This window comes from Dendronephthya gigantea, unplaced genomic scaffold (genome assembly GCF_004324835.1).
Source record: "Dendronephthya gigantea isolate DGI-Jeju-01 unplaced genomic scaffold, DenGig_1.0 000000F, whole genome shotgun sequence".
NCBI lineage: Eukaryota > Metazoa > Cnidaria > Anthozoa > Malacalcyonacea > Nephtheidae > Dendronephthya > Dendronephthya gigantea.
The window spans coordinates 1,845,626-1,860,200 of record NW_021163010.1 but is presented as its reverse complement, the minus strand read 5'-3'; the positions used below and the strand labels follow the sequence as shown (position 1 = coordinate 1,860,200).

The 14,575-nt window shown below is 35.8% G+C and overlaps 3 protein-coding genes across 4 annotated transcripts; 2 read left to right on the top strand and 1 right to left on the bottom strand.

The window, feature by feature from the left end:
• The first annotated feature begins 135 nt into the window (after positions 1 to 135).
• Positions 136 to 4,554, top strand: LOC114517100. Its single transcript, XM_028536750.1, has 6 exons — positions 136 to 170; positions 262 to 612; positions 2,914 to 3,051; positions 3,250 to 3,294; positions 3,416 to 3,499; positions 3,743 to 4,554. Exons 2-6 carry the CDS (start codon positions 471 to 473, stop codon positions 4,450 to 4,452), a joined length of 1,119 nt encoding a protein of 372 aa, XP_028392551.1. The 5' UTR covers positions 136 to 170; positions 262 to 470; the 3' UTR covers positions 4,453 to 4,554.
• A 969-nt stretch (positions 4,555 to 5,523) lies between these two features.
• LOC114517090 (WD repeat, SAM and U-box domain-containing protein 1-like) lies at positions 5,524 to 9,128 on the bottom strand. The gene is made up of 10 exons (XM_028536738.1): positions 8,488 to 9,128; positions 8,147 to 8,248; positions 7,702 to 7,807; positions 7,574 to 7,607; positions 7,436 to 7,476; positions 7,174 to 7,277; positions 6,806 to 6,888; positions 6,509 to 6,671; positions 6,258 to 6,392; positions 5,524 to 6,060 (listed from the first exon to the last, which is right to left on the bottom strand). Exons 1-10 carry the CDS (start codon positions 9,083 to 9,085, stop codon positions 5,897 to 5,899), a joined length of 1,530 nt encoding a protein of 509 aa, XP_028392539.1. The 5' UTR covers positions 9,086 to 9,128; the 3' UTR covers positions 5,524 to 5,896.
• Positions 9,129 to 10,868: 1,740 nt separating this feature from the next.
• Positions 10,869 to 12,668, top strand: LOC114517792 (somatostatin receptor type 2-like). Of its 2 annotated transcripts, none has more exons than XM_028537616.1 (2): positions 10,869 to 11,046; positions 11,630 to 12,668. In XM_028537616.1, exon 2 carries the CDS (start codon positions 11,634 to 11,636, stop codon positions 12,534 to 12,536), a length of 903 nt encoding a protein of 300 aa, XP_028393417.1. In that variant the 5' UTR covers positions 10,869 to 11,046; positions 11,630 to 11,633; the 3' UTR covers positions 12,537 to 12,668. The 2 variants fall into 2 exon arrangements, with proteins under 2 accessions (XP_028393417.1, XP_028393425.1); XM_028537624.1 differs by having other exon boundaries at positions 11,611 to 12,668.
• Positions 12,669 to 14,575: the final 1,907 nt, after the last annotated feature.

The window sequence follows — 14,575 nt, the reverse complement described above, 5'->3', positions numbered from 1 at the left end:
AAACAAGTTAATCCCAGAGCGTGATTGTTGTTGAGGCGTTTTGAATGCTATAAATTCCTCAAAATTTAACGACATGAATTTTTAATAAAATATTTCCAAATCAAGCTCTCTTTATTAACTGGTTTTGAACATGGATAATGTACAGACAGAGCAGAAGAGTTGACAATGTGGTGAGTTTTGGAGGCATGCACGCAAGAAAATAAAATATTCCCAATGATTTATTTATTCAAAGCAAATCACTAAGCTCTTGACGTCACGCAGGTTGAAAACACACGAGCCAAACTTTGAACACTCAGAGGCCGGCAAGGTAAACTGGAGAAACCGGTAGCCACTCTGATCATGCGACCTTAATGCAACCCCACCAACTTGATAGAAAGTGATCAGTACGTATCACAGTCTAGACCTGGCATGAACAGGCGAAAATAGTGAAGACGTGGACTATTTTGAATGAAAGAAAATGCTGTAAAGTTATGGAGTCGCCAAAGTTTATCATTTGTCCCGAATGCAATGAAAGATACAACGACACAAGCAAAAGAAGGTTAATCGATACATGTGGTCATCCAAGATGTTATTCGTGTCTTTTTAAGGACAATCCTTGTCCTGTCTGTACAAGTAAGTCTCTTAAAATATGGTATCAGTGTCCTTACCAACTTGCCCCGTTTTAAAACCTTAGCCAAATCACTGGGAATCATCGTCTCCTAAATGAAGCCGTCTTTATCGGCGATTCCAATTTTGAAGAAATATTCTGACAAACTGTAAAAGATTTTTAAAACCTTTTTTAGACCCATTTTCTAGTAACCTAAGTATAAGGACAATTAATATTATTTCTTTGTTATTAATATGCGTCTGACCGAAATTGTAATTGTCTTTGTAGTTATATGCATGGCGCCAAAACAATGTATCCATCTTTGACTTTGTCCAGTGATGAATTTGCCCTTGCTGTATAAGTTGCTATAGGAATGCCGGATCGGATACTGCATGGGTATAGGGACGAGTCAGGAAACCCATAGCTATTTGGCGTTGACCAAAAATAGAAAAGCTTGAATTAGCTTCCACTATATATGTATATCATATCTGTGTTTGGGAAATGGCATTGAATTATTATGCATGCCAATTGTAATATTACAAATTTCATGCAGTTAGAGGTTAGGCATATACTGCAGAACTTTGGGTTGATCCTTTTTTGTGTTCGTCTGCATATTTCTATAATATACGGAGATAGAAAAAATTACTTCATTTGTAAAGCTGTTAACAACGGTTTAAAATATACTATTTCAGTTTATCGAAGACCGTCCCATATATGTATAATCCTGGGTAGAATTTCAAAAATAACACTCGTATAACTAAACTGAGTTTGAATCCGCAACTAAAGGTTGTAGATTTGGACAATCAAATCACACATATATACAGTACATATATCGACCTATAAATATGTTGCATTCGCTATGTCAGGAACAATGTCTTTATCAATGGCGGTCAGTTTTACCTGGCCCGTTTGTGCTAGCTGCACAACTAGATCAAATATTCGGTTGATGATCTGTATCAAAGGCAGCGCTTACACAGGCAGCGCTCGAGACGAAACGAAACTGCAAGAAGATAATTGACTAAACTTGTTCAACATGCGCGCCTACAAGTGTAGAGTTTTTGAAACATAACATGCCTTTTGCCAGTCTTAATTCCTTGATTAAGAAATTTAAATTCTGTGCAGAATCAATCAATCATGATCATGGACATGAGGGCATGCGAGCTTGGTTGAAAGAATTCCTCTCCATTCCATTGGGATCATAAGAAGATTTCATTCTTTTATTCAACGATAGATTAGATTCATGAAGACTTAGGATAGGTAAATATCGTGCAATGGGAACAATATAGAGGATTTTGAAAGGATTAAAACCAGGGAGGGAAAATTACCGGATATTATATTTGCCAAATTATTGAAAAATCAAACATGTTTCTTTAGCTACATATTTTGCATACAATATACATTAATATTCACACGAAAAACAATGTCATGATTTGTCATATAAGTTGCAAGATCATTGCATTCGATTATATTTTCCTGTTTAAAATGCTTCCATCCTATGTTCCTATGTTTTTACCGCTTTTATATTAATCCAATGAGACCCTACATCAGTGCCGTGGATGACGCCATGATTGACGTAACGAATTGAGATGGTATTTTGTGGTTTGGAATCAACACCTTTGCAATAAACACCACAAAGTATTTGCGAGATTGCCCTAAACTCGTCCTTTTATTCCTACTTCCGGCTATCAAAATAAAAATATCGCTATTTCGCAAGGCCTGATCTTGTGATGATGGTCACGCATGCGGCATATCGGGCACTGGCAGCCACTTTTGTCATGTGCCCCGCAACGTAATTCATCCGAGTTGTTTTTAGGCCAAATAAAAATTCTGGACAAACCGGAAAAATTTAAGTAGGAGACAAGACAAGTGATAGAATGGTCCATCACATGCACTATAGTTTGGAAAATAAAATAAACAATTTACACGCATTCCACTCGACGTTTGATATTTTAAATATAATGCAAATATTTACTCATAAATTACCTGATATACCTGCATGATATAATCTTCCTGAAGGCTGGCAATGTTTTGATCTACGATAAAGATAGTTACTTCATGATATCAAGAATATGCTCAAGATATTTATGACAATCTTTAAAACGAGACACATGCATTTCGACTTTTTTTCTTCAGTGTTAATTAATGGGGCTCATTACTGGCCGAACTGCACCCAGCCAGATGAATATTCGCCTATATAAAGTTTATCAATAATTTCTTTCAAAATAGCTCAGTCGAAATTCGAGCACAATAAATAATCTATGAATTGGCAATTTTGATTGTAGCATATTGCTGCATCTGTTACCAAATTCCTTTTAAAATTTGTTTAGAACTTCCTCAGCGACGGGAACGAGCTAGGACAATGAGTCATGAAAAATTACTTGAAGTTGGAGAGACTGGTTTTGCTCGTTATCAGCGACTTCTGTCGGACACCGCGGCAACAACCTTCACTGGCATGTTTAGGAAAGGTAAAATAAAGAAAAATACTGTTGCATTTGCTGTGTAAAAGAACTCCCAGGTCTTGTTCAAACTCGTACAGGTTGTTTATGTATATTATATACAATACGACAAAAACAAACTGTTTTTCACTATATATAACCAAATGTTCATAAAAATAAGTAACTTATACTTATATGCTGAATTCTAACTCTCTCTTCTTCCAATAGATAGTTACTTAAAAACTTTATACAGTTACGACCCCAGTTCAAAAGGTAGGTTTTTATTTATAAGTGTATTTTAGTTTTGATTTCATATCAATTATGCATTTTAGCTTCCGTCCACGCTGTCGGGGTTTTAACGGGATTAATCCAAGCATTTTATCATTGTTTGCAGGTTATAACATGGAAGAAACGATACGAAAATATCGCTCATTGGAAATATTGAATGACAGAACAAGAACTGGAAGCATATGTTCAGGTAAGATAGCAAAGATCAAAGAAGACGGTTTACATAACTGCATGCTAAAATTTGTAATTAATGTAGAGTAAAAGACGGAATAGGTTCCACAAATTGTACATAAATTTAAATTTTCAGGTTATCCTGGGTTACTACACAGGGTTACTACACAGGCTTATTACACTGTATATGACGACCAGTTTCATAACCTATTGCCCACATATGTCCATTCGGCAAATCACCCAAAACCAAACTTTTTTCTAGATGTTTCTAGCGAGACTTTCATGTCAGCTTTGCACGATAGTACTCCAGAACAGAGATCCTTGAGTAGTTCCATTGATGATCTCGATCACGACAGTCCAAAATCTTCACCAGATCCTTCACAAGATTGTGAGAAACAAAAGGAATGCTGCCCTAAAGCATGGCCATCGTGTCCTGATCTCTCTAGTCAAGGACATGTCTGGCAAATGAGACCACCAGCAATCGAGAGAAGAAAACGCCCCAGTTCCTTGTACCAAATAAAGTACTCCACAAATTCACCAAGAAGTTCCCTTTATTCTCCGCGAAGTTCGGGATACTGGTCTGAATTGGAGCAACTCAGTGAGTCAGAAACATTTAGTCCAACACAAAAGCAGCCAACTGAAACTACAAGCCTGCAAAATCAAGACCAGAGCAAAACAATGGAAAAAACCAAAAACGCTGGAGGAGCCTCTGTAGAAGAACCAAAGACAACGAAATCGGAGCCTGACGACCGACAAAACAAGTTAATAGGGGCACGGCAAATGACACGTGATGTTTTTCAACAACCACGATTTAAGGTGGTTCGTACAAGATCTTCAGAATGTCTTCCTCGAGTCTCCGACTGTGTTCGTGGAAAAACTATCCAACGTTTTAATTCAATGCCAATCGAACGCCATACTAAGAAAATCTCAGAAAATAACAGACAAAGGAAAGCTTTCATGACCGATGTTTAGGAAATATTACCGACGTTTACGTTGATTATTCATTGAAATGTTGATCGCAATAGACATTGCATAATTGACAAAACAAAATTATAAATGTGGTGCATGACTTCTAATTCGAAATCTGATCTATTAGCATTAAAACTCCAGTCCTCGCACGGTCTATAGTAGCTAGTAACTTACATATACACATCTCACCTAACGGCAGATGGAATAGAAACAGATTTTTATCAAACTGATTTTCTTTATGGTTATTATATATAATGAAAAACTCTGCAAATGTAAAGATATAGTATTTCTAAGTTTCTTGGAAATACATTTGATTCACAATTAGATTCCTATGTTACATTATTTAACATGTTTACATTTTTTAAAAATTGTTACAATTTCATGCCAGTAATCAGATAACTTGCACGAGGAGCACATTTCAAGAAAAGAAATGAAATGCTCAACCTGCGGTACTTAATTAAGACGCTAGCTTTCCACGCGCCAAGTCCATTAAATATTTAGAGAAAACTATAACCGTTTTTGCTCGTCATTTCCTTAGGATCATGTGAAATACCTGCATGGATCAACCTTTTTAGCACTAAGGGAAAGCAGGTTGATGTATTGAAGTCAATTTGGGGCGCTCCATCAAAGTAAACCGGCATGATTATATGCACCACAATAGTTTACTGTAATAGGTATAAAGGTTTGCATGTATATATAGTGTCTAGATTACCTATATGGCTATGTCTGAGTGTGCTTTATATTTACCTCTTTTAAGGGCCTGCTAAAGGCTTTTAATAATTTACTAAAAAAGGAATACCAAATGGTTTTCCGTGCAGGATTACGTTATCCATGCACGAGGGATGTTGGCTTCCGAAAGTCTCTCGCTTTCCAGAATTTTTGAAACATCCCAAGTGCATATGATCACGCTGGAGTACCATGTACTGTACGGTGTTTCTAGGTTCAAAATTATATATACTATACTTAAATCCATGCATATATAAGAACAAATGTCAATAGCCGAAACTGTGATTAGTTAAAGGCTTTCAGTTCAAATTATCGTATATACGAACATCAATGTCGTACGTTTATCAAAGTTAATCCCAATACACCCTTCCGAACTACAAAGTTTTGGACATCAGTTTTTGGAGCTCAACGTCCCAATCACGAAGAGAAACCCTTTAAAGGAACAGATTCTGAGATTCTCCTTCTCGCGGTTTTGAAATAGAAATGGTAAAAATGTTGGGCTACATAGAAAATTTGTTGAGTCTTTGAGCGTAGAAATATTGGGATACATAGAAAATATGCTCATCAATAACAATTATGTTGATTTGATCAATAAGAAATAGGTTGATAAGTTTTTTTAAAAACTTTGTGGTATTTACCGGACCTGTATGTCTCTATAAACGAGTTACCAAAATTCTAAGTTACCATAACGGTAATAATTAGTTTAACTGCAATACAGCTCTCATGTTATAACGTTTCCTGTACTAAAATATCTAGAAATAACACTCTTAAGAGTAGTGTTTGGAATAAGGTTGGAATGTTTCATTGGCGTGTTTGTCATAGGACTCGTTAACTTTCCTGATAACATCCATGACTGAATAGCTTCACGTTCGTAAGAATGACCGTCTAAAGGAAACATTCGTTCTTATATATTTGAATTATTTCCAAAAAATAATTTAGCTAAATTATAGTGTATGTTGTTGTAGTGGGTAGTAAACAATTTGAACAAGTGCTCGAGCTGGGAAAGGGGTATGCATGGTTTGTCAAAAATTATGCAGAAGATTGTGCGAGTGCATATATTGTAATATTGTATACGAAGGTACCTGCAGCAATAACTGGGTCAGTCATCAACTCTCTAGTTATTGGACACAAAAATTCATCTGGAATACTATCTTCAATTTCTTTCTTTTTAACTTCTTTTACACTTCTCAAAATTTTGTTCCGATGGCCAACAGGTCCTAGAAATGTCATTGTAAGGTCTTAACATTCTTCACAGAAGGAAAAAAACATCAACTGAATGCCTTCACAAAACTAGTCACAGTATTGAACAAAGTGATGTGGATATAAAACATACCAATACACAAGTCATTCGCTAAAACCTCCGCATTTATATTAAACAATTCTGTTCCATCAATTGCATTTTCACGAAAGCTTTGACAATATTGGTCAAGATTAAGATTACTCAGCCAGTTACACACTTCATCCAATGTCCATGACGTCATTTTTTTCAAAGCAACCTTAAAAATCAACGTGAAGACTCGTTTACATCAGACTCAGTTTTCGATGGCTTGGAACATAACTTTAATTGTCTGCAAATTTAGATTTGGTAATGGACCAAAATTTTAATTAGGTGGCTTTTGTTAACTAGTACCTTTTGTTCTGAAGATTGTGGTAAAAGAATATCATTCTTCGCAGTTGGATTCTGTAACATGTTTCCACCATCAATAAGCCCAGCTTAAATTTAGCAACAAAATTAACTATATATATATATATATATTAATATATATATATTTATATATATATATATATATATATATATATATACACACACTATTGGTTTCAATATTTTGCGATGAGCAATGAAGCAAACCAACTAGGGAGGTAAAACTGAAATGTAGACTCTCCGAAAAGTCATTTGTTCTACCCTATCGAAAAAATTATATTCTAAACTGGAAATGACTGGATACTTTTTACATATTTTAAGCTAGTCAGCAAACGTCAGGAGATGTTGTAACTTACTTGAAGTATTTGATAGTTTAAGAGTCCAGACTTTGACAGTTCTATCATTTGAACCACTGGCTAAATATTTACCATCTGGCGAGAAGGCACAGCATGTCACATATCTAAAACAGTAAATATGCATGTGTATATATATATATATATATATATATATATATATATATATATATATATATATATATATATATACAGGGCTGGTGTTCCGTTCTTTCTGTTGAACTTTTTAGGGTAATAAACAAGTTTTTTAGTTATTTTCAATTACCTTGAATGTGCAAAAAGTCTATGTAATGCTGTCCCTTTAATCTAAAAAGCAAAACAAAAAGTTGAAATAAAAGTAAAAAATACAGAATTTGCTTGTACCACAAGGAAGAGAAATCATGCAGAATAACTTCACACTTACTGGATCCCAAATTATAACAGTCTTATCCCCTGAGCTAAAATGTAATATCAAAATAATTTAGTGGTTATTATTGCTGGTACAGTATCTTCAAAATGTATTTACAACATAAAATGATTAAATCACATTACCATGAGGCCAGCAGTTTGCCATTGCTAGAGAAATTACATTGCCAAACTGGAGCTTCATGTGCAGCCAAAGTTGACCTGTATCCAATATGGCATTTATCTGAATATGCTGTCAGGATGAAAATATAATTTCAGTTACTTTACAGTAAACTTTAACATGAATTGTTTTGATCTTCTTATATGTACTGTACAAGTGAAGAAAGGCAAGTACTGTATGCAAAGAAACGTAAAAATTAATTAAATGCATTTTTCCACTATAGGTACAATTAAGGCTGCATGATAATAAAGATTGTAACAATGATGTTTTATCACATTGTTCAGTACTTTAAGTCTTGATCAATCATTAAACAAGGTTGTTACAACTAGTTAATACATTTTTCCATAGGTATACTAGCTAGCAGTATATTTACAATCAAGCAATGTAAATCAATTAGGTCTTGACTATAACCTGAGGCAGTGAAGATGTTCCATAGTTTAACCAAATTATCTCCTCCACCAGTAACAAGTAAGAAGTGTGGCGAACTACCACTGGTATCTGTGTTGCACGGAACTTAAAAAAGACCAATACAGTTGGTTTCATCAATCACTAATCAACTAATAGTGCCATAGAAGCAATGAATTGGAAAACAATCATTCAAGATATTAGGGGCTCAGTTGGAGAGGAGACAAACATGAAGGCACCATGAGAAAGTCAAATATCTCTTTTGACAATTAACTTGGACAAGACTTTTTCCCACTAGTTGCATTGAATTCAACTTTCATAGGTCTTCAATATAAATATTTAATTACCTGCAGAACCAAATGTTGGAGAGAAACAACACGTATTCACACCCATATCATTGGCTTCTTTATTGAAAGCTTTACAGATACCACTTTGTATATCCCATAAACTTATTTCAGCATTACTGACCCCAGCAAGAATATACAAATTATCTGGTGTGAAACAACACGCCATAACATTGCTTTCAAAGCCTTCGATACGTCGAACAAGGTTCTTGGTTTTTGTACTCCATAAACAAATAGTTTCATCAGCAGAGCCCGAAGCGAGGAGCAAGGAATCTGGAGAAAACACACATGCCCTTACAGCGCCACGATGTCCTTCAAATGTTGTGATTTTCTGATATGTCTTCGTATCCCACAACCATACTGTGCAGTCAGTCGAAGCAGTGGCTAAGAGAGTGCCAAAAGGAGAGAATGCACAAGCACAAACGTGATAACTATGTCCTTGCAGCGGTGAATCGTCTAACTCTTTACCTTCTGTACAAATGTCCCATAATCTCACAGTCTTATCGCTAGATCCTGATACCAAGATCCGGCTGTTGGGAGAAAATGCACAACAGTTTACATCTTTAGTATGTTGTGAAAGAGTCAAAGTTAGTTCGGCCATATTTTCATTAAAAATTTAATTTATTTTTTCGACGACGGTCTGGGAATGACGTAATATTAAATTCGTAATACAAGAATTAGAACACCACAGAGAGCGCTACTAGTATTTACACAACTGGTGAACACCAGTTCAATGGTGAACACCTAGTCACCAGAAGCAATTTTTCAGTGGAAATTCTCTCAAAAAAGTCATTTGAACAAGCCGAACCATTTGAACAACAATTAATGAGGCTCTCAAATGATAATTTGTTTTTTATTCTCGGTGGTTTAGACGTTCTCCAATAGGGAGATTTAGCACGAGGACGTGAACGTCAAATACGACGTGAAAATGGCGAGTAAATGGCGTGGCATGTCCATATTTGGGCACATCACGCCATTTATTCGCCATTTTCACGTCGTCTTTGACGTTCACGTCCTCGTGCTAAATCTCCCTAATCAGTGGCGATACGCGACCGGAAAGGCCAGGCTTCTAAAACTCGCGCTACCAGCCTACCCCCTCTTAATTTGACACACTGAACTCCCCCCCCGTCACGCCACCGACAGTAGGCCATTGTGAATCGTGTTTTATAAAAAATTATTAAACTTCTGTCTGCCTCTGCAGTCTTTAACAGGCAAGTGGTAATGTTAAGTGGCAGTGTCGATAGCTGCCTATAGCTATACATTGATACACTGTAAAAACAGTAAACGATTTAAAATTAATTACCTCTTAATTCTAATTGGTTAAAACAACTAAAAACTTTGTTAAAACAATTTTTTGTTCTTTTTAGTCTTTTTACCGAATAAAATTAATCAACACTTTCACAGCGGTCTAACTTAGGCTAGTTAGCTATGAAAGCATCATCAGTCCATGAATAAACACCCTTTTGATCTGTAAGATATATATCTCCGTGAGGATCCCCGAAGATGCTATGAGTCTATGTATATCTTCTCATTTGTACCATCCTTTTAAGCCGAAATCTAATGCATTTTTGTACCAAATAATCCTTTATTTCACATGAAATCTCTAAAATTGGCATCTACAAACAGTTCCCTGTAAAAGATTAGCGCCTGTCAAAAATTATACATAATCTATCATAGAAGTTACGTAAATCTAAAGGCTGTTTTCCACTTACGCGTTTTTTATACGCACGTACACGTACGGAAAATTTTAAATGCTTTTAAATTTTTATCATTTAACATCTAGGTCAACTAATGCATACTAAAATATGCAGAAAACTGAGTTCCTTTGATTTATTCACTTACTTTTTCAAAAATAAGATGTATAAGGATTTAGAATTTTACGTACGTGTACGTAGCCGTAGCTTTGAAAAACGCGTAAGGGTGGATTTCCACTTACGCGTTTTTCATACGCACGTACACGCACGTAAAAGTCTAAATCCTTATACATGTTACCTTTGAAAAAACTAAGTGAATAAATGGAAGGAACTTAGTTTTCTGCGCATTTTAGTATGCATTAGTTGACCTAGATGTTAAATGATAAAAATTTAAAAGCATTTAAAATTTTTCGTACGTGTGCGTGCGTATAAAAAACGCGTAAGTGGAAAGCAGCCTTTAGTAGAAAACAGCCCTAACTGAAAACCAAATCATCTAAATCACGGCATGCTGGAGAGCAATCCGAACATGTTTATACGTGATTTTACCGAGGATTTTATTGTATACCCTTGGTCAACTAAAAAGGTCAAAGTGGAAAGCAGGCAAGCAGTGATCTCATTATTTCATACTTGGTTACTTGGAAACAGCGTAACCAAAAATGATCGCTTCCTGTCAGAAACATGCAGAGTATGTTATTATTTCCAGTACAGTACAGATACCGACCTGTATTGCTCACAAGTCACATCCAACATTGATTAGCTTCAACAACATCTTATTGAAAGAAGATTTGAAGTATTGAGCACGACTGAAAACGACGAGAACGCTTGTTACACTATAGTTCATTAGATTTCTGCTAAAGTGAGTTACAAGGTTTGTATCGTTCTACTCTGTTGTTCACTGTTCATTCATGCATCAATTGCAATTTGGATTATTCATTACTAACATCTCCGTGTAAAGATCACGAGCCTATAGTGTACTAAAATATTAGGTAATGTGTTATTGTGGCTTCACTGTAAATCCCGCCTGAAGCAAAGCTAAACTGAGGAACAACTACTTCCTTGTTCCAAAACAAACTCGCCGTAGGTTAGAGCATTCTGTTCAAGCCGAGGCGCGAAGATATTCGCGACGTAATTATATCAGCACGTACAAACAGCTCGTAATATAGCTATCAGTATCAAGACAAATTAACAACATAAAGTGTTCAAGAATGTGTGGCTTTCTGTGTGGGTCACAGGACTAGATAGTTATTCAGCAGCGAGTCCAAATACAGTGCAAAATAGCTAGTTATTTTCTATATTTTGAAGAAGCCGGAATCTAGGTTTTTTCCGGTTTCTTTTTCACTACGAAACTAACACACAGACCATCGTTCTCCTATATCGAAAACACCACATATATTAATCCAGTGATTAAACTGATATTTTTATACTTATATAGGCTCTTCTTATTTTTGCAGTTATATGGCGGACAATTCAAGCATTTGCGAACTGCCATATTCTCATTCAGTCGGTATAGCCACAGTAAATGCTATATTCTGTATTTTGGGTGTGGTTGGTAACAGCCTGGTGCTGGTAGCAGTGTTCAGAACCGTGGAATTACGTACACTAAGTAATTTTTATTTGGTCGCGCTAGGCATTGCTGATTTTCTCACGAGCGCCATAGTTCAGCCGTTGTTAATTGTCATGGTAATTAAAGAAAGCCGAGGGGAGTGTGACAAAACATTGGAAACAGTTTTTCGTGGTTTAGGAAATTTCTCGGCTGCCGCTTCTTTTCTTGTTTTATTGTTTATTACAACCGAACGTTTCCTTGCAGTGATGAAACCGATTGTGTATAAAAATTTTCACCCCAGACGCAGGTTCGCAATTTTTATTAGCATCAGCGTGATAGTTCCATTGGTCTACACTATCCTTCGTCTTGCAGTCAGCAAAAAAGCAACATCATATTTCTCTGCCGCATTATTCGTGCTTGGTTATATCTATATCGTAGCATGCTACCTCATAATTTTACTGAAGTTGAAACGTCAAAGCAGGAAAATGGAAACGTCAACAAGTACAACCCATGAAAATAAAAGTTCAACACGCCATGCTGAAAAGGTGGTTACTTCGACTATGGCACTAGTGGTTGGACTCTTCACCATCATGTGGATACCGTTCTTCTATTTTCGCATATCGCAACCTTCGACTAACAGTGGTCTGGGTTATAACTGGGTTCGAACAACAGCAATCAGTAATTCGGCTTTAAATTTCATCGTGTATGCTTTTCGAATGAAGAGATTCCGAAATGCATTCAAGGCTACAATCAGTGATGGTTTTCATACGATGTTTCAATCGCGATCAATCGCAAGCACAGCCGTGAATGCTTAACAGTTTAACTTTTGTAAATTATATATACGGTATATGATTCAGGATTATTCAGTTGGGGACTTAGCCAGGGGCCGGTTTTATCAAGCCCGTTTAGCTCAAAATAGAAAGCAACTCTATCGTTTTATTCAAGAACCGAACTAAATGTTTTTAACCTTAATACAAGTATACTTTTTACAACTACATATTCAGTGCATAATATTCAAACTGACTCATTCAAGAGAGATGTAAGAGTGTTATTTAGTTTTGACTTATCTACCGAACCGAACTAAATGTTTTTAACCTTAATATAAGTATACTTTTTACAACTACATATTCAGTGCATAATATTCAAATTGACTCATTCAAGAGAGATGTAAGAGTGTTATTTAGTTTTGAACTTTCTACCGTTTAAGCTAAACGGGCTTGATACAACCGGCCCCAGAATTAGGAAACGAGAGCTTAAAATCTAGAGCACTCTAGCAAGACTGCCAAATGTAATTAACTGTAATCAGTTTATATAGTGAATGAAAACTAAATGATTTCTTATGTATCACTCCCAACCTGTACACAGGTTTCAGCTAATCTAAATGAGTTAAAGGGCGATGGTCTATACCTTTCGCCTTTGGCTGTTCTAATAATGCGTATTGGCAAGATACAATTGAAACATGCTTTCTATAATGCACCACTTTCATCTTCAATAAAGAAATAAATAAAGAAACGCTTGCGTAATATCCCCATTAAAATTTTCGTATTCTTATTTCCGTCCTCTTGGCAAATCTAGGTCGTGTAATATTAGGTTGTGTAAGATGAATTTTATCAAGACAGGCGATTCCAAAAAATAACTGAATATGCAGTTTCTCAGTCTGTAAATCGAATTTCCAAAGAAACGATTTTTCTCGTATAGAATAGGCATAATGTTAGTTAGGTAAAGATACCCCAGTTCCAGTATACGGGCAAGCGTAGCTTATTTTGTTCAAATAATTTACCATCGATGTTTGTCTTATTTCGACAATTCTGGCCTCTCAAATAAAGAAAGATTTATGCTGTATATGCATGAATAATTATACATCTACAATATACCTCCTGCATGCGCAGGCTGCGACCTGTCAAGTGAAGGAAGTACCTCGGGTTTTTCTATACACGTGCCTATGCATCTTGTTCTCATGATGAGGCAGCTCATGCAGAAGGGAGAACCAGGCTAAAAGCCTAAATATCTCAAAAATGAGATTGCGACACCTCTGCCCTGCATATGCAATTCAAACAATAGATAATGAAATGATAAGGAAATTTATGCACATTTACGGCATTGTATTTTCTGTATAACTGATGCAGCATTCATCCAATAGCGATGAATATGCTCGATAAGGAGCCGCTTCAATCACCTGATCGTGATATATGTTTCCTTTGAATTTACCTCCATAAATGGAATACCGTTGTCTTTTTACAACGAGTTAATTTTTGCCGAAAGACAACGGTGTTGCTGATCTTTTTCTAGCCTCTATTATCTATGTTGCAACGGAATCCACTAAGTGGAAAAGTGAATATTTGTTTTTAACCACAATTCCTCTAGAAAGAATATTAGTAGAGAATTATTACCTCCTTGAGGCGATACTGAAGCGATGGAATATTAAACTGACAGGATCAAGAGCCTATCCGCCAAATTAATTACAAAATCAAATATACCACAGATGTGAAAGATTCTTAGCACATGGCAACAATCAAACGGCTTCAACTCCTTATTCCTTCATGTGGACTTCGCAATAAAAATTTAAATGTGCTTTTTGAATTGCAATTATTGCACACACGCACGAAACTCGTTCGAGACCCCATGCTGTGTGCATGCAGTTAACGAATTATAGTGGTCGTAAAATACACGAAAACGCATTTTTACCAAAAGGCAAAGTGAATTATTTTATATCTGTTATGAAGAACCATATAAAAAATTTCGAATTATCATGCTTTCATTAAAATTATAAAGTCTAACACGATAATGACAGCGTGTGATGACGGAGGCCAAATACAAAACTTTCGTTTTTTCAAAAGCAGAGGAAAACACAGCA